The sequence below is a fragment of the Lynx rufus genome, unplaced genomic scaffold (assembly GCF_022079265.1).
Source record: "Lynx rufus isolate CCGP_SWC_20201006 ecotype Redwood Valley unplaced genomic scaffold, mLynRuf1.p SCAF_5, whole genome shotgun sequence".
In the NCBI taxonomy this organism is placed as follows: domain Eukaryota; kingdom Metazoa; phylum Chordata; class Mammalia; order Carnivora; family Felidae; genus Lynx; species Lynx rufus.
In genome coordinates this window covers 81,086,825-81,109,614 of record NW_025814867.1, presented here as the reverse complement: position 1 = coordinate 81,109,614, position 22,790 = coordinate 81,086,825, and the positions used below count along the sequence as shown (strand labels likewise).

Here is a 22,790-nt window from a genome sequence, read left to right as displayed (position 1 = left end):
CCAAGGGATAAAATAAGGAAATAGTCCTTCACTAACTTGCTTCAAAGTAAATTTTTTATAATTCAAAGTGTAGATTTTATGGCTGAAATTCCACCATCTTTTTTTCCCTTTTCTGAAGAGACAGAACTGCCAGGCTGTGAGCAAGGGGAAGGCGTAAGGAGGAGCTCATCTCCACATGATGCAGCAGAGAGCTAATAACAATCTTAAACCAAGGATTCACCCCCACTCCCCCCATGTCCGTCGCTGCCAAACATCTGATAAGCCACACTGATCTGCAAGATACTTACTTGGTTCCAGGCCTCCAACCTCCCTCTGCTCTTGGCCCACCCCTTCTCAGAAAGAGCCCCTCAGCCTTTGGTCCCTGCCATAGAAACTACCAGAAGGGGGACCTGTCCAGGGCCAGGAGAAGGGGCGTGAACATCTCATTCAAAGCCCCCATCCCTCTCGTTGCTGCCTTGTCCATTTCTAAATACAAAATTGCATCTGGCTGCTAGAAACCCTGAATATCCTGTCACCATGATTTAACTGTGACATTAAATGGGATTCTAATAGAATCCAGGCAAGGAAAAGAGAGTTTCTGAACAAATGTGAGGATCGTTTGTAATTGGCAGCATCAGCAAATTAGATATGTCTGTTCTGTGTGAAATAACAACTATTATTTCGAGTGCTTGCTCTGTACTAACTACTGTTCCAAGTCATGCACACATATAAACTTGCTTAATGATCATAATATGATAAAGTAAAGTTTAACTCATTGAAAGAGAAAAAATCTAACGCCCAAGTGTGTTATACAAATGTTCCAAGATTCCTCAATTAGTAAGCAATAGAACCAGGGTTCAAAAATTTGTGCTTTAAAAAATGTTTTTAACGTTTTACTTATTTTTGAGAGAGAAAGAGACAGACAGATAGAGCAAGAGTGGGGCAGGGGCAGAGAGAGAGAGGGAGACACAGAATCCTAAGCAGGCTCTAGGCTCAGAGCTGTCAGCACAGAGCCCAACGCGGGGCTCGAACCCATGAACTGTGAGATCATGCGTGACCTGAGCTGAAGTGGGACCGTTAACCAACTGAGCCACCCAGGTGCTCCAAAAGTTTTTGCTTTTAAACACTTACACCTCGCTACCCTCTAAAAAACTGAAAGAAGTTTCAAAGGACTGTTTTCAGCAGTTATGACAGGCATGAACCAATGGTTTTTAGAACCTTCATGTTCTAACACTAAAATTCATGCTAAATTTTCACATTTGTACTCTGGTTCCTCTCTCAAGCCCTGAATAATTACACAGCAGATTGTTTGCTTAGAAATGTATCCATCCATTCTGCTTTCACAACCCGAGAAGCGCAAAAAGTCAGTGTTACCATGCAGTGCCACTAAGGGGAAAATGTCCGTTCTGAAGGCTTTCTTACTCTTATCACTAGTTTCTGAGAGCCTCTCATGCTGCCCTTTGGGACTGTGTTTCTTTGCCTGCACTCTATGACCCTTCGTCTCACCTTTACTCTCCACTCTTGGTGTATCTCACGAACTTATTTCCGGTCCTCAGGATTATAGCTGAGCCTAAGCATCAGTACAGATGGGCATGGATGGAGTAAACCAGCAGGCTATTTGGTCTTTTCATCCAGACCTCTGTCTTCAGCAGCAACACCTCTTCCACAGGATCTGATCCCCCAGGTGTGGGTCTTAGTGGACAGAAGAAGAGATAGAGAAAGGACACGAAGGAGTCAGAGGGTAGCCACAGTGTGGAACACCTCACTGGAGGAGAAATACAGGGTAAGGATGGCTAAGCCCTGAAAGCCAATGGTCCTCAATGGATTTCATTCACACAGGGAACTACTGTAGAAGTGTGCTTAAAGGCTTGTGCTCCAGACCATGGTGTGTAGTTTGGGATCCCAGAGCTTCCATTTACCAAATACGATCTTGGGTAATAGAGGACAGAGCATATAAAAGTCTAGTAATGATAGCGTGTTACCCACAAAGGTCAGCTTTTATTACTTAGGGTCATTGAGCTTTATACTTGGATGACCTTTTGGAAGTCAATTCCTAATTATTATTGGTAGGGAAATTGAGAGGAGAAAAGAAGTAATTTGTCTACGGGTACAAAGGAGATCTTCCTGTTCAATAGGCCAAGACATTTGCCATGCCATCGCCAACCTTTCTAGAAACTTCTTGGTCACAGCGATGCCTTTTTTGCTTATGCTTCATATATTAGAGGCCCATGTTTGTGAGTTGTTTTTCCTCTTAAGTGGATGGATTTATGCTGAGCCATGATCTCACCTCTGTGCACTGAGGGAAGGACAGAAAACTAGACAGGATTAGGGATACCAGAGATGGGCATGGGACACGCTGCAGTAAACAGCATTTACCACAACCTCACAAATAAGGCTGCGGTCAGTGAAGTAATCAGCCTCACACAGCCCCGAAACAAAATGAAAACAAAAACACGGGGCCATACTGACCACAGAATTCAAACCTCCGGTTGCCTGCGAACTGTAGGTTGATAGAAACAGGCCCTCCTGCAGGTTAAAAGGACCCAAGCATGAGTGTATTCATTGAACGCATATCTTGTCTTCATTAATCCAATCTGAGCAACAACAACAAAAAAAAACATTTCCAAAAACAGTTTTAATTCTGAATCGACTGGAACGACAACAAAAAAGATCATGATTCACATGGTAGTGGTCTAGACTTACAGCAAATTCTGAGAACCTCCTTTGAGCTGAATACTCCTGGAGGATAGACAAATCACGTGTGATTGATACTTCTGCAGCTACACCCACACGTGCCCGCAGAACATCCACCTGGACCTAGAAAGAATTACTACCTGCAGGCCCAGACTCTGGGGACTCAACATGGATGTGGTCCCGCCCTTCAGAGCTGACTGAGAGCCTTCCTGGGGTCTGGAAGACTTTCACACTCACTTGTTAATCAGGCTTATTCCAAATGAAATCCTTTATCCAGCTCATGTGGTACCCTCTTCATGGCTAGTCCCCAAATTTCTGGGCAGACCTGTCCTTTGGACTTAAACCTTCAAAAGGTGTCTGGAGATAGCCAGGTAGAAGTGAGGGTGATGGGGTTTCGGTTTGTTGTTGTTGTTGTTGTTGTTTCACTTTCATATAGACTTAAAAAAATATTTTTTTAATGTTTATTTTTGAGAGGGAGACAGAGAGCGAGGGGGAAGGGCAGAGAGAGAGGGAGACACAGAATCCGAAGCAGGCTCCAGGCTCTGAGCTGTTAGCACAGACCTGATGCGGGGCTCAAACCCACGAGAACCGTGAGATCATGACCTGAGCCCAAGTCGGTTGATTAACTGACTGACCCACCCAGGCGCCCCTGTATAAACTTTTTTTAAGGGTAGTTTTACATTCACAGCAAAATTGAGCAGAACAGAGATTCTCAGGTACCACCTGCCCCCACACATGCACAGCCCCATATCAGCACCTCCCAAGTGTTAGAGTCATTTTCATCCCTCTCATTCACACTCTGAGCCTTTCTTTTCTTTTTTACTCTTCATTCCTTGTGACAAACTGGCAGCTCCCATGGTAAATACGGAAGTCTACCTTGTTTTCTCCTCTTGCTTTATCCTTGTTTTCTATGTTTACTTCTGCCTCCGATGTGCTTCTGGTTTTACTAAAATCATAGAAGCTTCTCCTCCTACCACACTCAAACCACATACAGAAATCAGTTGGGAAAACATTTTAATTATTCCAAACCACAAGGTCACTTCTGAGTAACTACAAAGAAGGAAGCTTTAGAGACCTGTAGAGGGAAACTGAAGTCTCAGCTAGACTGAAACCTGAGGGGGGTTCTAAGGAACCAGGACCTTGACTTCCTGAATGCTAGCCCAGTTCTTTTTCCTCTGGAGAAAGACTTTATTTTTCATGTTTATTTATTTTTGAGAGAGAGAGAGAGCGAGAGAGCATGCATACGCAGGAGAGAGGCAGAGAGAGAGGGGGACAGAGGGTCCGAAACAGAGAGCCACACAGGGCTTGAACCCACGGAACCCTGAGGCCACCACCCCAGTCAAACCAAGGCACTTAACCAACCAAGCCACCCAGGTGCCCGTGGGGGAAGGCTTTTATATGCTCTCATCTTTGATGAACAGTTGTCTGATAACTCATTGACGAAACACTCTTTGGGCCGTGATGGGGGTGCCCATTGGCCAGGTCCCTCTAAGAAATAATCACTGCTTTAAGAGTAACTGCTGTGGGAAAGAGACTGGTGTGCGTGTGTGTGTGTGTGTGTGTGTGTGTGTGTGTGTAGGGGTGGGGGAGGGTAGGCAGCACTTTCATAACGGTGATAATAGATTATAGGGTATATATTCAGGTCGCTATCAGACCACTCTGTAGTGGAAAGTACTGGAAATGCTACTAACTTGCTGTGTGATCGTAGGAAAATCTTGTTTCCTCTCTGGGTCTCAGTTTCCCAACCTATAAACTATAAAGATTTCCTACAACCCACGCAGAAATACGTGATACTAGGGGAGACCACGAAGGGAAAAAGGGGACAGAGGGAGGAAAGAAGGCGGAGGAAGATGGACAAAAGAGAGACAAGTGTGTGTGAGGGAGGGGAACTGTTGTGGGAATAAACAGAAAATGCCTTTTAATGAGATAGTAAAATAAAGTTGAAAATGAAAACGGGGGGTCTCTTGAGGCCTCTGCTTTTCATCTTTTATGCATTTTTAGCATTTCCACATATAGTCATTTTGAGGTAAATGTAGATCGAATGGATGGAAAGCCTGAGAAGTCTCACAAGAGGAAAAAGGGGAGGCGAGAAATGAGAGAGAATGAGTCAGGAGCACACCGGACCCTGAGCTTGCCCAGTAAGTCCCCACACCGTTCCTGCCCAGGGCGCAGGGGCCCTCGAGGAGGGCTCCTGCGCTCCCCGAAGCTTTCCTAGTGAGCCGCCCTGAAACCGCCAGGGGGCTCTGCGCGGCGGCCGGCGGGCCGGGGGCGGAGCCGCTTTAAATCGCGGCGCCCAGCAGGTTGGCGTCTCAGTTCCAAGCGGGGAGCCGCGCAGCTTCTCGAGTCCCAACTCCAGCGCCGACCCGGACCGGACCCTGACCCACAGTTTCGCCAGGGGCAGCACCAGGAGCAAGGCTACCCGCAATCACTTTCTCTGCGCGGCTCCGTCACCCCGGGGAGTCCCAGGTGCGCACCTGCCAGCTCCGCCTTCTGCACCTGCCACCGGCGAGCCAGCGCGGGCACCGGAGCGAGCCATGGCCAACGCGGGGCTGCAGCTGTTAGGCTTCATCCTGGCCTTCCTGGGCTGGATCGGCTCCATCGTCAGCACGGCACTGCCCCAATGGAAAATTTACTCCTACGCCGGCGACAACATCGTGACTGCCCAGGCCATCTACGAGGGGTTGTGGATGTCCTGCGTGTCACAGAGCACCGGGCAGATACAGTGCAAAGTCTTCGACTCCTTGCTGAATCTGAACAGTGAGTGCCTTCCCCACCCCCACGGCCGTGAACCTGAGACCCCAGGCCCCCAGGGGCTCCTTTTTTGGGTAGAGGCTACCAGTTGATTCCGTGATGTAATTACATGATGAAACTTAAGTTGATCAGGTCTTCTGATCATGTGCTTTGTGGTGAGGAAGCAAAAGAACTGTGGTTTGGGAAAAGAGACACCCTGGGCTCAGCTCTGATTTTCCCTCCAACTCCCTGGGTGACTCTTTTCTCCTGTAGGTGTGTTTTTATCTTAAATTCCCTTGAGAGTGAAGTGGAGATTTAGTGGGTGAAGGCCAACCTCCAACTTCAGATCGAAGGCCTTTCCTGGACATTGTAAGATTCAGGGTAAATTGAAGACTGGTTGGGTTTGGGCAAGAAAACCCTGTGCTTTAAAAAGTTCAGAGGCTGGTAGCTTTTCCAGATTCTACGATTACTAGACAATCCCAACGTTTTAGATGAATTGTGAGGGTTATAAAATCTATCTTTACTATGAGTTTCCATAGTAAAAGTCACATTCCTACATGGACTGCCCCAACCTAGTGAGTGCTACCCACACTTGAGCTTGAAGGCTCTGATCCTTTTGAGTTTTGAGATCCACTAAGTGTGGGGAGGCTCCATCGCATTCTCTTCCTTGACTTGGGGTTCGCATTCAAGCTGGACTCTGCAGAGGAGGCAGATTGTGTCATGTCATTTTGGAAAGTGTAGGCTGGTGGCAGGTGGAAAAGGGTGACAAGAAGGAAAAGTTCTAAATAAACTCCCATCATAACAGGGAGGGAAGAGTGAGGGCATAGAGAAAATGTGGTAGAGGAGACGCAGTTGAGGAAGGCAGAACTCAGCCGGGGAGGAAGGTAGTGAGAGACACAGTAGGTCTTCTCCAAGCTTCCGTCTTCCTCAAAAGAATGTCTGTGTAACGCACATCCGTTCTTCGGTCAAGTGGGAGAGGGTTATGCAGAGAGAACTATTTTGAGAGATGTATTTCTAAGGATGATGGGGAGAAGGATGATAGAATGGCCTTTTTACTTTTATTTTTCTAGGTAAAAGCTTTTGAGTGCCTTTTCAGAAATGCATTAAATTGCCACTTACTTAGGTCATAACAATTCATGGCTGGAGTACCTTCCTTGAGGTACTCCACTAGTTGTCCTGCACCTGTGTGCCTCGTATGTGCTTGGACTAACTTGAAGAAAAGTTTCCTCTGTCTTTACCTGGACAAACGAGCCTGCCCGTCAGCCCCCTTTGTGTTCTGAGGGTAAGCCTCGCTGTCATCATGCAAACTTACTTCTGTTGACCTGTCCACCTGCTGTGTATGGTTTTGTCAGAAACCATACAGTTTAGAGTTATTAAATCTGTTCTGAATCTGTTCAAACAGCTTGAGCACCTGGTCCATCAATGTGCATGGTGGTTTTGAGTGTTCTCGTTTCAACTTTTCAAAGTTCCCATATTGTTAGGATCCCTTTATACCAAATATAAGAAGTATATTAAGTACGCTCCCTTATGTAATCATTGAATCTCCCCATGAAAAGACGAATGCGTGTAAGGAAATGATGTCAGGCATTTTGCATATTCATGCTAAGGACTTGGCAGATGGAGAAGGTTTTAAGGGCAATTCCAGAGAGCTCTCTGATTCTTCTGATCAAAACAGTTCATTCTCAACACATTTAACTAGGTTTCCTTTTACTTCCTTAAGCCACCAAATAGAATCCATGACCAAATTGATCCATGTTGTAAATACTCCAACAGGTAGGTCATTGCTATACATGATAAAGTGTCAAAATGTTTTACTTCCATTTATTCCCTGCTAATATAGCAGTTGTGGTTTTTTGAAGCTATTGTGGAAGAACTAAATACACTCCCCTGCACATTTTAGAGATTGCTTCCTGATGATTTAAGTCCAGATCAGATTCCTCTTTTTGTTTTGGTCGAAACCAGGGTTTATCCAAAGTGGAGGTGAGAGGCCTTTCTCTCAAAACTGATTCCCAGAAGAGGGAGCCTTGACTCACAGGTACTTTCCCAAGCTGCCAATGACTGACCAGATGCCTTTGAATGAAGCCTAGTGAACCTGTCTCTGTTTCTCTGCCTGGGCTGTGGTCCTCACCCTCACCTAATGTAGAGATCTGGGGTAGTGGTGATTCATTGGCTGGATTGGATACAGTTTTGTAACATCTAGAAGAGAATGATTATCTTATGTGTAAGTAGTGTCCCTTGTAAAGGGTTGCATTCCAGGAAATGCTTTTAGCTTATAGCTTAACTAGAAGTTTCCTGAAATTGTACCTTGTTCTCTTTGCCAGTCGAGCCCACTTGGCATCTTAGGGTGGAGATAGAGAAATTTATCAAGGTTTGTAACAACAGACATGTTAAAAGCCCTTGATCCCCTGCTCTAGCTAGTGTCCGCTATAAAAAGCATGTGGCATTCATAAAATATCTAAAGGAATATAGGGTATTGAAACCAGTATAGGAAATGGGATACAACAGGGCTTTTTTTTTTTATGTGGTTCTTGCAAAGTAGTTTATTAAAATGTAACTGAGAAACTTCCTGGGGGGGTGGGGGGGGAATGTTACACTGTGTATTGTGGTTTTACTATGGCCGAAACCATTTCAGTTCCATCCCAGGTATGAGATGCTTATTGACAAGATGACTCCTGCAGCTGAGAATTGGCATATACAATGAGGAGTGCCAGATACAGCTGCAGTAGACTTTTCCTGATTAAACTGTACATCTCGCCTTGTGTTGATCCAGTTCTCAAGCTTTTGGCGAGCTTGTGTCTATTTTATGTAGTTAGTTCATTGTTTCTTCTTGCTTGATTTTAGTGGCGAGAGCGGTCCAAAGGATTGGGCTGTCCAAGTAGGCTGCAGTGTGGGAGGTGTGCAAGTAGAGAAGTAAGCATTTTTTAGGAATGTTGTAGGGAAAATCCAAGCACCAGACAAATGGAAGGTTAGGCTAGACTCTCCTAAGTCTCATGTAACTTTGGGATTCTGTAATTTGTTTATAAGCTCCTCTAGCCTGTTCCACTTGCTTTGCATGAACCCACATGTGTGTAGGTGTGCTTAATGAGTATGGGTTGTCAGTGAGGTTTCCCAGCACTCTCCCCATGATGTCAGGCTCAATCAAAGAGACGAAATCACTGACTTGGATTTTAAGTCTTTAAAGCATAGGCAGAGAGGAAGGTACTCACATTTCCCCAGTCTACATAATGCATGCTGCAACCAAGGGGAGTTCAAGGGGCCACTGGTGTTCGACTCTGTTTCATGAATTAGTTTTGACTCTTGGAATGATGAAAGTAAAAAAAAAAAAAATTAAAAATCTAGGCTTGAAATCAGAAGTTCTCAATGCTTACCCTAGTTTTGTGCTAAGTAGCTATGTATATTATGGTAAGCCACTCCATCTCTCTGGGCTGTAGTTTTCCCACTTATAAAATAGGGCAGAGCGAGGGGGATGGGGAGATGAATCCATGATTCATTCATCAACTCAACAAATGTAAGCCAGGCCCTATTCTTGCTCCCAGGGATACAGCTGAAATGATTTAGAAGGTGCCAGTGTTGATTCCTGCCTGTGCCAACATTCTTTGTTACTGACTGCCATGATTGAAGGCAAAGAAGCAAGTGGCATAGTTTAGGTTTCCCTGATGGGAGCGATGGGTAATTGGTAATATGGAAGCTTACATTCAATCATGAGGCAATTTCTGTAAGAAACAAACAAAAAAGATAGCGAGACTACTCAGGACATCCTGAGAAGTGCTAAGTCCTGACTCCTCCCAGACCACTTTAGTGACTGTGGCAGTGTTCTGAAGTCATATGCAGTGGCCACCAGCTTAGGCGTCAATAAAATGGAAATCGTAACAATGAGAACTCTTGAGAAACTTTGAACTTGAGTAAAAGTGAAAAAGCCATGGGAGTATATAGTTCTGTGAGTCTGTGATGAGCTCATTTAATTGCAGGGAAGAGAGCGTTTTTGTTTCAGTCACCCAATGGTCGGTTCATTTACTTGCCTAACACTTATTAAGCAACTACTCATGCAAAGGGGGACCACGTGAGGGTGTGGATTTAATGAAAATCGATTTTGTTTGATACATACTGCGTAAGGTAGTGATATAGCAATATGGCCAGTAAATAGCATACACAATTATACAATGCCAAGTATCTACAGGAGACTTTGCTGCTTGTATAGTAAGACTTAAAAAAAAAAAAAAGAAACCTTTAGAAAAAAAATGGACATACTTGTCTATACTTGTCTTTCTACACTCATGTTGATTAACCCAACTGTAGTCGATCAGTAACTTCTCACTCATTTCTTGTCTTGTAAGTAGAGGTCTTTGTAAGTACTTTTTCAAATTATACTTTCGGGTCGAAAGTGGTGAGAACCCCTTAGGGGGTCTTTAATCTCAAGATTATCGGTCTAGGTAAGTGTAATTAAAAGACTGCCTCCTCTATTTACTGCTGAATAATGATGAGAAACAATAGTGTAACTTTCTGAATGTTTGCTAACCATTTTCCCCACAGACAACTTTAGTCAGTGATAAGAATATTGTAGAGGTGTCTCCAAACTTAAAGGGCCAGGAAAGGAACAGATTGCTTCCAGAGTTGATCCAATTAGGCCAGCTCAGAGTTAATAGTTCAAGGCTATACTGTATCTATCTGGTCTAAAATGCTGTTTTGTGGCTCTCAAAGATTTCTCAACTTCTTTATCCTGCTCATCATTATTCTACTAGGAAAAGAAAGAAAGAAAGAAAGAAAGAGCTCAGAAGCTCATTCAATGCAGAATTCTAAAATTTTGAAAGCTAAAAAAATAAAGAAGTTAAGCACAAAATATGATTTGTTCCCTCCTTGTATAAGTTTCTGGCTTTTAATGATTGAAACTAAGTCTAGCTTTATATAGGAAATTTTTACTCTACCCAGGCTCACTAAGGAGGCGTTGCTCATGAGTATATCAAAGACTAAGCTAAACACCAGAGTATTTTCTCTAATTAGTGCAGATTTGAAAAAATAAAAACATGTTCTAATTTGAATTCGTTGAACACAGGTTGAATAACCCATGTAGCTTGCCAGGTACTGTTCGTAGTGTATTAGATGGAACAAATATCTGCCCCAAGACCTCAAGGAGCTCACAATTACATATTTTAGACCTCTGGCTTAAAAGGCTTCCATAAGACCTTAATTTGAAGGATTCATCCGGTTCCAGCTTAAAATTGTGCAATTTAGATTCTATCTCCACATAAAATTCTCATAACTTGTAACACAACATAACTTGTAACTTGCTCACTTTGACTTTGTAATCCATTGTTACATATGCCTAACTAGTGAGTTTTCATGTTGTTATGATTTTCAGCCTTTTTTTTAACAACCCCCCCACCCCACACATATCAATATAGTTAAGAATTCATCCAAATGTCTCCAATGAAGCAAGATGAGATTTTGTGTTTGATGTGCATCCAGTATTGTAACATAGAAATTGTGCAAGTCAGTGGATGCCGAGACATAAATGAAAAGAGAGAAGGAGAAAAATACTGCTTTGCAAAATAACACTATTGCTTTATCAGATCTTTAAAAATGAAACATGGTCTCTGTTCCATTCAGCTTATATGATTCCCAAGCAATGTTTTTCTATTTTCACCATTATTTTTTGTGCATTGTACAAATAATTCATTATTCTGTGAAGAAATAAAACAGAGGGGGTTTTGTAACGAACAGAAGAAAATGTTTCCTCCCCCTTAGAAGCTTTGTGAAATAAGGGGAAAGAATAAAATGGGTATGGCATGAACCAACTGTGCTTTCCCGGAGGACTTGAAGGGGGAAAACTTAGAGATGAAAACTGTGAATATTCGATCATTCCACGTGAGTACAGATGGAGACGTGGAGTAGTTTATCTATGTGTGCTCCCTGTCTGGGTGGTTTTATACAAGTGTGACTCATGAGACTGAGGCACAGTAGACTCCCCGTGAAGAATACCTTGTGATTCAAGTGCTCAGACCTGCTGGGCTGGTGGCCTGGTGTTTTTACATGAAGTGCAGATCAGAATGATTATTACAGTCTCTGAGTCAGGTTGGGGGCCCTACAAGACAAACAAAGTGGAAAACTTGGAGAGACATCATAGTTTAACAATAAAAGTGGTTAATAAAGGTTGGAAAACTGTTTATGAGAGAAAAAGGCAGAAGAGGCTAAGAGATGTGGAAGGCTGCATGTAATTTAAGGGTCGTCATGGTAAGAATATTTGCTAACTGTCCTCTCTATATTGAAGGTAAAAATCCTGCCACCCCTTCTTTTAGCTCCTACAATGACTTGTGATTACACTTAGAATAAACACTGAACCCCGTACTCCAGATTGCAAAGCCCTGCATGATCTATGCCTTCTGACCACCATGCTAAACCCACCTCATTTTATTTGTCACATTCTGTCATCCTCCAGTAGAGTGACCCCCTGTCCCCATTTGCCCAGGATTCAGGTCATTCTCAGGAGGTAGGACGTGTAGTTTTAAAACCAAGACAGTAGGGTGCCTGAGTAGGCTCAGTAGGCTAAGTGTCCAATTCTTGATTTTGGCTCAGGTCGTGATCTCACAGTTCATGGGTTCGAGGCCCCACATCAGGCTCTGCACTGGCAGCATGGAGCCTGCTTGGGATTCTCTCTCTCTCTCCCTCTCTCTCTCTCTCTCTCTCTCTCTCAAAATAAATAAATAAACTTGGGGGAAAAAAAAGTGCCAGGCAAACAGACAGGAGTCATCCTATCCTCCTGGCATATGGATTATCTTTGTGAGTTTCAGTATTTCCTCTTCCGGTATTCTTTTGCTCTCAGTGGCATTTGGAACCAAATCTGAAATTTGTGTTATGTATAAGAACTTAGTTATTTTGCTTTTCGTTTCCCTATTACATAATGATTGTCCTTGCAAAAACTGTTGGGAAATGAGAAGGAAGGACACACTGTAACAGTGGATTCCTTGGTACTTTCCTCCTCTTACCTCAGGATTGTTTGTGATTCCAAGGAAGGTTTATGTTAATCTTATAAGCAGCTTCAGTTCCTGGGAAATGCATACGGAACATGTGTTTTCATTCAGCAGTTCTTATACTACCCTGGAATCTTAAGCGAAGTGTGTGGGTAGGGTACACGTGTGCCCACACACGCTTATAAGGATGTGGATATGTAAGGGGGGGAAGGTGTTTCCATTTTGGCATGTAATTAAATCATGGGGCGCCTGTGTGGCTCAGTCGGTTGAGCATCTGACTTCAGCTCAGATTATGATCTCGTGGTTCACAAGTTCGAGCCCCGCCTCAGGCTCTGTACTGACAGCTTGGAGCCTGGGACCTGCTTCAGATTCTGTGTCTCCCTCTCTCTGCCCCTCCCCTGCTCCTTTTCTCTCTCTCTCTCTCTCTCTCTCTCTCTCTCTCTCTCTCTCTCTCAAATAAATAAATAAACATTAAATTTTTTTAATCAAATAAAAATTTATCTTGGCTTCCAAAATATCTCTCAGATACAGTAAAATAAAATACCTTTGATTCTTGTGATTTTATCAGAGATTGGATGTAAATATTAAAACATTAAAATTGAATGATGTTTTAGAAATCTTTAGAGTTAACTGCGGCTGGGAATGTAAGTTTTCAGCCTTGAACATAATAAGACTGAGCTTAAGTATCAGTCTGATAATGAGATACAAAACCTTTCCATCATGTCAGCCACTTTTGCAGACCATCAAGAAGTAAGGTGTTCCAACTTCTTGGCTAGAGATATCGTCATTCACACTTTCCATAATAGAAGCATGGTCCCAAAGAATAATAAGCAGCTTACCCAAGATGGCACGGTATGTTACAATGTAAATAATATTTATATCTGCAAAAATAATTGTCACATGTGAACACTGTCAATAAGATAAAGATCTCTATCTGAAGGAGGAAAAAAATCTACAATTAATCAAAGTCATTTCCCCATAAGTGAGTGAAAAAGTTGAAGGGGAGAAACTTTTTTTTTTCAATCTGTGCCTTCATTCCACAGTGATGGTATCATGGTTTTTACTCTTTAAGTAACATACTGATATAATCTCCCAAAGCCGACTGTATCTATTTGATCATGATTTAGTACGCCAAGGACAATAACAGGATATGAGAAAATTAGTGGAATCTTGAGAAATGCTACATTAAATTATTGTCTGCTATTTTACAACCTGACGGTTTAATCGTTTTGGACACTGGTGATATCTCTGAAAATATAAAACTACTGTGTTCCAAACTAACATCTCAAAGTTTATTTGGTTTTGTTCTAAGAAAATGCCATTGATATCCCCCACCCCCAGCCCAATCACTGGAGATACAAATGTTACTTATCCAGCCATGATAATCTTTGAGAAATTCGTTACTCGTCTTCTAAATTCACCTGTTTTTTTTTTTTCTGAAGCTTGATGACTGGAGTATAAAGCCATTGACTATTACCAAAGTATATTGTAAGCCATGTTAATTATAAATGGTTTAACATTAAGGATAATACATAGGATTGTTATTTCAGAATTAAAATACTCTGCTAGTGAGGATTAGAGATGTATTAGTTCTGCTAAACCTATTCAACCAGGTCATTAATTATTTTTCTAGAGAATTTGAAGTTCATATTGAAAACATAAAATGTGAGAGCTGGAGGACTTCTTACTCATCATCCAGCCAGGCGTTTCTTTTTCTGGAGAGGAAACTTTGTTGGTTACCTGCAGAAACATTGCTGGAACTGGGCTGTCCTGACTCCTAGTTCATTTTTATCTCTTCCCTACAATATTGGAATATACTTGGCCTTCATTCATTCTCCTCTTGTTGGCCTAGGCATCCTTTTTCCATGTTGTAAAATGTTTCCTTCCAGGCACTTTGCAAGCAACCCGCGCTTTGATGGTGATTGGCATCCTTCTGGGACTTATAGCCATCTTTGTGGCCACTGTTGGCATGAAGTGCATGAAGTGCATGGAAGACGATGAGGTGCAGAAGATGCGGATGGCTGTCATTGGGGGTGTGACATTTCTCATTGCAGGTAAGAGTGGCCCCATCCCCCCGCCCCCTGTGTCTCTGGCACAGTTGAAGACCTCGGTTTCGGTTTCCTGAGAGTTTATTGGATTGGTTGCACTTAAACTGATTTATTTAAGCTCCTTTCAGATCTTGAAGGATGTATTTCGGTTCCTTTAAGATCTCGAAGACACAGAAACCTTGAGTCGACTTTCACTGTCTCAAATAGGATCCAAATGAAAATTTGAGATCTGTGCTCATGGCGGCGGGGGGGGGGGGCAGGTCTGTTCATTGAGGTCCCAGGTGCTGGCTGTTTTGCTACAACCTGTCTTCCAGGTGAAGAGAGGTATTTTCTATTTGGCAAACACTAAGGAACAATTCTATATGATTCAGAAATTTTCTGTAGTGTCTCCACAGACACTATGAAGCAGAGATGGGGAGTAATGACAGAGAGAGTATGTGAAGATTGTGTGAATTGTACAGGTCTGTGAGCAATGGATGGGATTGAGGTTTTTTGGAGAAAAATGAGGACAACATTCCAGGCAGACAGATCTGATTCCAGAATACATAGGATGTACTATAGAGAAGTGAAGAGAAAGGCCAAAGGGAGTAGAGGTGGAACGTTGGAATGGCAGGAAATTAGGTAGATGAGATAAGAAAGAGAGAGCCTTGATAAAATAATGAAGTTTTGTTTTCCATAGACAACATACATGTATTTGTTGCTTCATTCAAGTGTTGATTGATGTGTTACATATGTGACCTTTGAGAAAATGAGTACCAGAAGAAGACGTGGACAGTTCCATTATAAAATTCTATAATAAGGGGTGCCTGGGTGGCTCAGTCCATTAAGTGTCCAACTTCAGCTCAGGTCATGATCTCACAGTTTGTGAGTTCAAGCCTCACGTCAGGCTCTGTGCTGACAGCTCAGAACCTGGAGCCTGCTTGGACTCTGTGTCTCCCTCTCTCTGCTCCTCCCCAGCTCATACTCTGTCTCTCTCTCTCTCTCTCTCAAAAATAAATAAACATTAAAAAAAACTTTTAAGCCTATAATAAGAATTATATTAAATAAGATTGTTTATATGTATGTATACATATATAAATATGTATAAATGTGTGTATATAAAATAATAGACTACTATATAAATTATAAACAGTGTATATACCTTATATAGTATATGTAGTAGTCTATTATAGTTTTTTAAAATGACACTAGTGATATAATCTACCATTAGGAAGAGTTAGAATTAGACTTTCTTTTCTCATTTTCTCTTTGACAAAAGACTTTGTAGGGCCTTTAGCCCAGCATCATATGTGGATTTTACCAATAGTGAAGGAAGAGTGTCTGTGGCTTTACTAAAGATTTGGCTAAAGGGATCAGTCTTTGAATTTATTCAAATTAGCTGCTGTCAGAAAAAGCACGGATGGCATTTTATTCCCAACAGTTTGGTCCCAAAGGCTATGAATAAACTGCATAGTGCCCCTTCTTCGCTTGCCTTCTTATAACTTCTGTAAGTGCAACACCCCTGCTTCTGTTTTACGGTAGTGAGGGTAGCAGGTTCCGGAGCCTTGTCATTGGTAGCCTTTGTCTCGGTAGCCAAAAGCAATAGTGTTTTCTGTCAAGTATTAGAGACAATTAGATTGGGCCAATTTTGGCGGGGAGTAGGGAGGGGAAGGGGAAGGAGGGAGTAGCATGGACATATTTAATCTGTTTATAGTGATGGTTTTATAGAATTACTGCAAAAAGAAGCTACTTAATCTCTTTGGATAAGAAATACTGAGATATTTTATACTTCTTATAAATGATAGAAGTAATTATGTTGAGTAAGTAGTTTCCCTGGTATTACTGAAATAGGAGGTGTGTGAGAAATTGAGGGCATGCTACGTAAATCGATCTAGCATATGGCACCTCACCAGTTCTCAAGGCAAAATCTGTCATGTCTGGCCAGTGGGGCAGTAGGATTTGGTCCATACTGAGACAGGTCCTGCTCTTCCCTGCTATCTAGTTGTTTACTTTCCTTTTGGTCCTGTAGAAATGTAAATTTCGAATTTGGGTCAAGAAAAATGGAGAAGGGTTTTCATCTTCTCTTTTGCAAGTGACTGTCTATACTAATATGGACATTGGCTTTATCAAAAAGTTTAGTACACTAATGTGTAACAATATCTTTGAAGGAGATCTTAGCTGACACCAAGCTGTTGAGTTATTTCCCAATGAAGTGTTATTTGTACCTGTGACCTTGGACTGTAAGTGAATAAGATGATATGAAGAGTGTAAACCATGCCCAACTTCAACTTAATATTTTTGCCTCTCTTAACAGAATACTTGGAATAAATCATGTCTGAATCTCCAGGCTCCCTCAGTTAAACTTGTCTAAATTAAAATTGACTAAATTAAAAATGTCAGCACTATTGATGAGATTCAATTCTTGTAAAATGCTTATAAATGTAATGGGTATATATTTTATGTTCATTGTTCCACAATGATTAACAGTCTTTTGTTTTGATTTTCTGTAGGTCTGGCTGTTTTAGTTGCCACAGCATGGTATGGCAATAGAATTGTTCAAGAATTTTATGATCCCATGACCCCGGTCAATGCCAGGTAATGCTATTCATGCATAAAATAGTTTGTTCTCTGAGAAAATACCCTTTTTATGTTCTGCAAAGTCCAACTAGTGCTGTAACTTCCCAGATTTGCTGGGAGGTTTATGAAATTTTAGTCAAACTTGAAAATAATCTAAAAGGCCTCTAAATGATGTTAAAATGAGTTTTAACAGCCTATATTGATGACAAAATTCGCTTAAAAGTAGAACATTTCCAAGCTTTATACTTTTCAAGTATATACTGGACCTTTATTTCTTGTTTATTCTTTTAATATCAATAAAGATGTTAACATATTTAACATTTGCTTTTTGAAGTATATCCCAACACTTACCGCACTTGATTGATTGATTATTTGTAAGTTAACACACTGTTTATGATTGGTTGAAAAAATAGTACTACTGTAGAGGTTAATGAATAGTACTTCAATCCCAACAGTTTAATTTTATTTAAGAAAAAAAAATGTAACTTATTTATGAAAAAAATAAGTTGAGATACTACTTTGAAATTTTCTGTTCCATAACAGCTATAAAATTGGCTTTGCTAAGGTCATTTTTCTTAAAATTGCAAGTTGTAGAAATAACAGAGCTGATTCTTAGCTCTCATGTAACAACACTCTTTGATCAACGACAAGGCTCTTTGTCTCGCTGTGTTCACATCATTAAGGCCTAATAACTGCATTCAAAGTCAGGATGTTAAGGTATAATTATTGTTTGTTTAGAGCTAGGATGAATGGATGAAGAATCACAGTGATTGGAGAGATAAGGTGTGCTTCTCTTCTTGTAATCACCCACATCTAGGAGAACACATACTGCAGTGATCATGATCCTGTTGGAGCCCATCCCCTAAGACTTACAATATAGGGACGGAAATTGCAGTCTCAATAGGCTAAAATTTTATCAGTAATGCATGTGAAAGCACTTCATAAATTGCTTGGCACTGTATACTTGTTATTTACATGGTGTTCCATGATCCTGAAAACCATCCACTGAGGCAGATGAGATTATCCTGCTTTAAGAGAAGCAGAAACTTAAGGCTGGGACGTGAAGGTACTTACTAGCCAAAAGTGCAACAGTGGAGAATCCAGGCCTCATCACTCTAGATCCAGCCCTCCTCTACTTTGTGGTCCACCATCATTCACAGATCCTCTCCTCAGGAGTCTGGCTTCATACATCCACCTGGATCAGCTAATCTGAATGGTCTGTGGATTGCTTAGAAGTCTTTTTTTTTTTTTTTAAGAAAACCATACATTTCTGACTTCAGTGTATGTAGGTATCTAGGATCAACTATTGAAATGTTAATAGTCTCCATCGCTCTCTAGCAGTTTCTTTACAGGATACGGTTGCTACTTGGCAAGAGCATAATTGTTCAGTTTTAGCCTGAGAATCATGGTCCAAGTCATAAACATGCTTTACAGGTCTCCTACATGTGGTAAAGTCTTTGGAAATATTTGTGTGATTAACCTGGTGTTGCATGCCATATTGCCTGAGCTACTATTGCAAAGTGTCGACAACTGTAATGTAAACATTCTTATATGTATGTATTCATAAACCTTAGAGTACCTCCCCCAAGGGATCATGGGGGATTTGTTTTTAATTGGAAAAATATTAAATGGATATGATACTGATTTCCATCCTTAATTATATTACAAAAATTTTCAATGGTTCATTGATTAAACAAATGCATTGTCTTTTCTTTTTAGGTATGAATTTGGTCAGGCTCTCTTCACTGGCTGGGCTGCTGCTTCTCTCTGCCTTCTGGGAGGTGCCCTACTTTGCTGTTCCTGTCCCCGGAAAACAACATCTTACCCAACGCCACGGCCTTATCCAAAACCTGCACCTTCCAGTGGGAAAGACTACGTGTGACACCGAAGCAAAAGGAGACAGCACTATCGAAAGAAGTAGAAAATGGACATTGTAATACTGTCATTGACCTTAGACTTTTGACTATTGTAGTCTGAACTGTGGTATTACCAAACCAAACCAAACAAAACCAAAAAAAAAAAAAAAAAAAAAACCAAAAAAAAAAAAACCCCGAAAACAAAAAACCCGATATTTAAAAAAAAAATACCCGTTGCTAAAAATGGCTCAGTCTTATTTTATCTCCTTTCCTTCAATACAGGAGGGAAGCCTTTTCCATTTTTATTACTGCTTCCCACTGAGTAATCACCTCAAATGTGAGGAGGGGGCGCTCCATAAATATATATAGATATGTATATATACATGTTTTTCTATAAAAAGTTCGATAACAAAAGCTCTTATCATTATATTGGTACCATTATACTTAAAGTATATCGAAAAAAAAGAAAAATATATTTAATTCTATATTGATTGAAAAAAGCAGTTTATTTGGTATATTTCTCTTCTTCTGTATGGACACATATATAATAGGTCAAATATCATTTTCCCTCTTTCATGAGTTTTTAGTGTCTTTGACAGAAGCCCTAATCTATTTTATCAAGTATGACTTTTTTCACTTCTTCACATGTGCCCTTTTCATGTGCTTCTTTTATATTGTTTTTATTATAGTCTTACACTATGTGCTTTGTCATCAGTCATTTTTCATGTCTTTATTGTTTTTTTTTCATTAGGTTGAGCTTAATATTGAATCTGATAACACATTTTATATGCCTACAATTTAATGCCTAGAGTCAGTAAGAATCTCTTACAAATCAGAGCGTTAGGAGAATATCTTTCTGTATGACCAGATGATATATTCCTGTTGACCTTCCCACACGATTTCTGTACTCTGCCTTACAACACTCTTATTTGCTTTGAAAATATTTGTCTGATTGAGTTGCTGTGTGCTACTTTCCCAGGTGTTGTAACACAATTTTATTGATTGAGTTTTTAAGCTACTTATTCACAGTTGTATATCCCCCCAAACTATCTTTTTCTCCCCGCACCCCCTCAACCATATTGTTTTCTCATATGTAATTATCATATAGTTTACTTCTTTCTAGAAAAAAAGTCTCACATGTCTGAATGAAGTGCTAAACTTCCTGTAGTGATAAGCTGATGACGAATATTCCTTCTCTAGCTGTAAGCGAGTCACTTAATCTTTCTCCTTTTTTCCCATCTGTCAAATTGAGATAATGATACTTAACCAGCTGGTAGAGGCAGTGTGAGTATCAATTAGTTGATATTATTCTCATGCTTTGAACATGAACTATGCCTAAGTAGTGTTTTTATTTGCTCAATTGGCTGTTAAGAAGTCACAGAACCCAACCTCTACAATGCCTTTACATCGCCCAGCACCTTCCTTTCTCTATTGGTCCATTTCCTTTCTATCAGCTGTGTATGCCATGCTATTGGTTCCCTGTTCCATTTTAACAATTGCTCTTCGTGTTCCTGTCTGAGAAATTACTACTTCACTTGAGCAAGATGATGTAATGGAAGGGTGTTGGCTTTGGTGTCTGGAGACCTGATTTGAATCTTGGTGCTATCAATTACTACGTGAGTTTGGGCAAGGCACTTTGCTGCCCTAGATCTATTGCCTCATCTGTAAAAAGGGGATTGTGACTTCTGACCTGCCTACCTCACAGGGCTGTTGTGGGGATCCAGTAATATGGGATACATGTAAATATGGTTTGATAAGGTAAAAAGAAAAATACTCTAGGAAAAAAGAATTAAGGATTTGAGTGCACAGGTTTTGGGTTGCTTTTCAAATCACTGAAAAGAGAGAAATTTTAAGAAATGGCTTTCTTGCCTTAATCTTTCACATGATGGGACACTAAAGTGGAATTCAGCTTACTAAATGGAAAAGATTCTGAGGAAGTCTTAGTTTCTTCAGTCAGTATGGCCTGATGCTTTTTGTGGCTAAGCTCTTCTCCTTTCAGTAATGCAGACTTGACTTAGCACAAGTTTGCAGATGTAATGGGTAAAACAGGAGTGTAAGCATTAGGAAAGGCAAAATATGGAAGATTTTTTGAATTATAGTAACTGGCCAGCATATACAAGGTGTTGCTATTAGCTGGCAGCTAGCACTACTTGAATAGGTAGTTTGCGAATGGTAATTCATGGTGAAACCACATGGAGAAGTTATCCAAAGGGCTGCATCATATGAAGATATGAACCAGAAAATTTTAGTGTGTCTTCCAAATCTGAAACTCTATGTTCTTAGAAGGTATAAATCAAAGAGACTTTCTACTTACATACGTCCTAATGATGTCTGAGTGTAAATGTATATGGCTACTGGTTGCTAAACTCTACAGAGAAATTGATAGTCTAAAATGGCCAACAGAATTGGTACACCAGAATTTATCCAATTCTGCTATTTTTGTACTCCTCTTCTGTGCCTGGAAACAGACAAATAGATATTTTGGAGTTTTGTAATGGGAATTTGTATAAAGCATTACTCTTTTTCAATAAACTGTGTTTTTTTAATAAAAATCGCTTGTTTTTCTAATTATTTCAAGATCGTCATGGTTGGAAGAAGTTATGGTTTAGGATAGGATCTGACTCACTGTACGTTCCTGGGAAAGTGCTATTGTGCCTCTGGGCCATCTATCAAGTAGTTGAGTAACTCTACCCACTGTAATGGCCTATTTCTCTCAAACTGAGTTTCTACCTCATCAAGGCTGGTGATAGAAGAGAATTCCAAGAGAAGGTGCTTTATTTTCCTCATCCACAAATAGGGGACATGCTACAAAAGATGACTAAATGGTAAAATAGCCATTGTACAGTATTGTGCAAGCGTAAGGTGGTTGTGTTCCTCAGAAGGTGGAAGAGTGACAGACGGTAGGCTAGAAATTCATTATCGTTTTTGTGATGATTATTATCAAAACTACCTCTGAGGAAAGCAAGTGATGAAACACATTCACTAATTATCTGAAAATATCAATAATTGATAAAGCCTTAATTGTAACCCCTCCCTGGGCAATTTTCATATTAAAGATACAGGCTTGTAAACAAATGATTGCAGCTCTGTGTGGAATTTCAGACATCAACAGGATGGGTGAGAGACTAAGGTTGTCAGTTTGATCTAAACTATTTGAGCAGATGCAACAGAATCCCAACTCTTTCTGTAGAATTTAAATTTCTGGGGGTAGGGTCCAGGCCCATGCAGTTTGAGAGGAGATAAAATGCGTAGGTGCTCCTGACAAGAACTCTGAAGGGAAAAGCCTGGATTGTAAATCATACCGAGTAGACACCCACTTCTGTGTGAGCTCATCCTTATTGGATGCCATTTTTCTGCAAACCATGCAATTTCCCCCATCTTTTAGCACTTCCTATGTAGATGTGTGTCCGGTTCAGGGAAAACTCCATGCCATTTTTATATTCCCCATTTGTAAACCTGTTGCTAATATCCTAATAAAATCCAGTAGTGGATACTTTCCCTTCTCTCTGCATGTGGCAGAAGTGTAAGATTTCTGCAGTACCCTCCTCTCCCAGCCTAGACATATTCCATGTGTCCCCAGCCTGCCCTAAAATCTCTACAGTTAGCTGGTACCATGGAAACTGACAGAAGTCAGTGTAGATTCTAGGGTTATGGGGAATAGCTTGTTGAGTCCAAAAATAATCAAAAACATTCCCAATGTTCTGAACTTCTGCAAACCTCATGGCATTTTGTATACTAGACTTCCATTGACAGGTTTTTCCAATATGGCCAGTATTGGCAATTGGACTTGAGATGTGAATTTACTCAACTAATACTTACTGAACACCAATGATAAGTCCAGTGTCAGTGAATGCAGACAAGGCTAGGTGATGTAGGGTACCAACAGACCCTGTCCTGGTGGTATCTCATCATGATTTTGATTTGTATTTTCCTAATGATGAGTGATGTTGAGTATTTCTTCA

The 22,790-nt window shown here is 40.8% G+C and overlaps 1 protein-coding gene across 1 annotated transcript; it reads left to right on the top strand.

Moving 5' to 3' along the window:
• The first annotated feature begins 5,207 nt into the window (after positions 1-5,207).
• On the top strand, positions 5,208-18,854 carry CLDN1 (claudin 1). Its single transcript, XM_047100206.1, has 4 exons — positions 5,208-5,430; positions 14,258-14,422; positions 16,906-16,990; positions 18,692-18,854. The coding sequence occupies exons 1-4, from the start codon at positions 5,208-5,210 to the stop codon at positions 18,852-18,854; spliced, it is 636 nt and encodes a 211-aa protein (XP_046956162.1).
• The last annotated feature ends 3,936 nt before the right edge of the window (positions 18,855-22,790 follow it).

What these genes read in the sequence shown, in the direction of transcription:
- CLDN1 (XM_047100206.1), top strand. Translation starts at nt 5,208, where the DNA reads ATGGCCAACGCGGGGCTGCAGCTGTTAGGCTTCATCCTGGCCTTCCTG. An exon ending in TGTGACATTTCTCATTGCAG is followed by an intron (nt 14,423 to 16,905) that starts GTAAGAGTGGCC and finishes GATTTTCTGTAG; the next exon opens with GTCTGGCTGTTTTAGTTGCC. An exon ending in ATGACCCCGGTCAATGCCAG is followed by an intron (nt 16,991 to 18,691) that starts GTAATGCTATTC and finishes TTTTCTTTTTAG; the next exon opens with GTATGAATTTGGTCAGGCTC.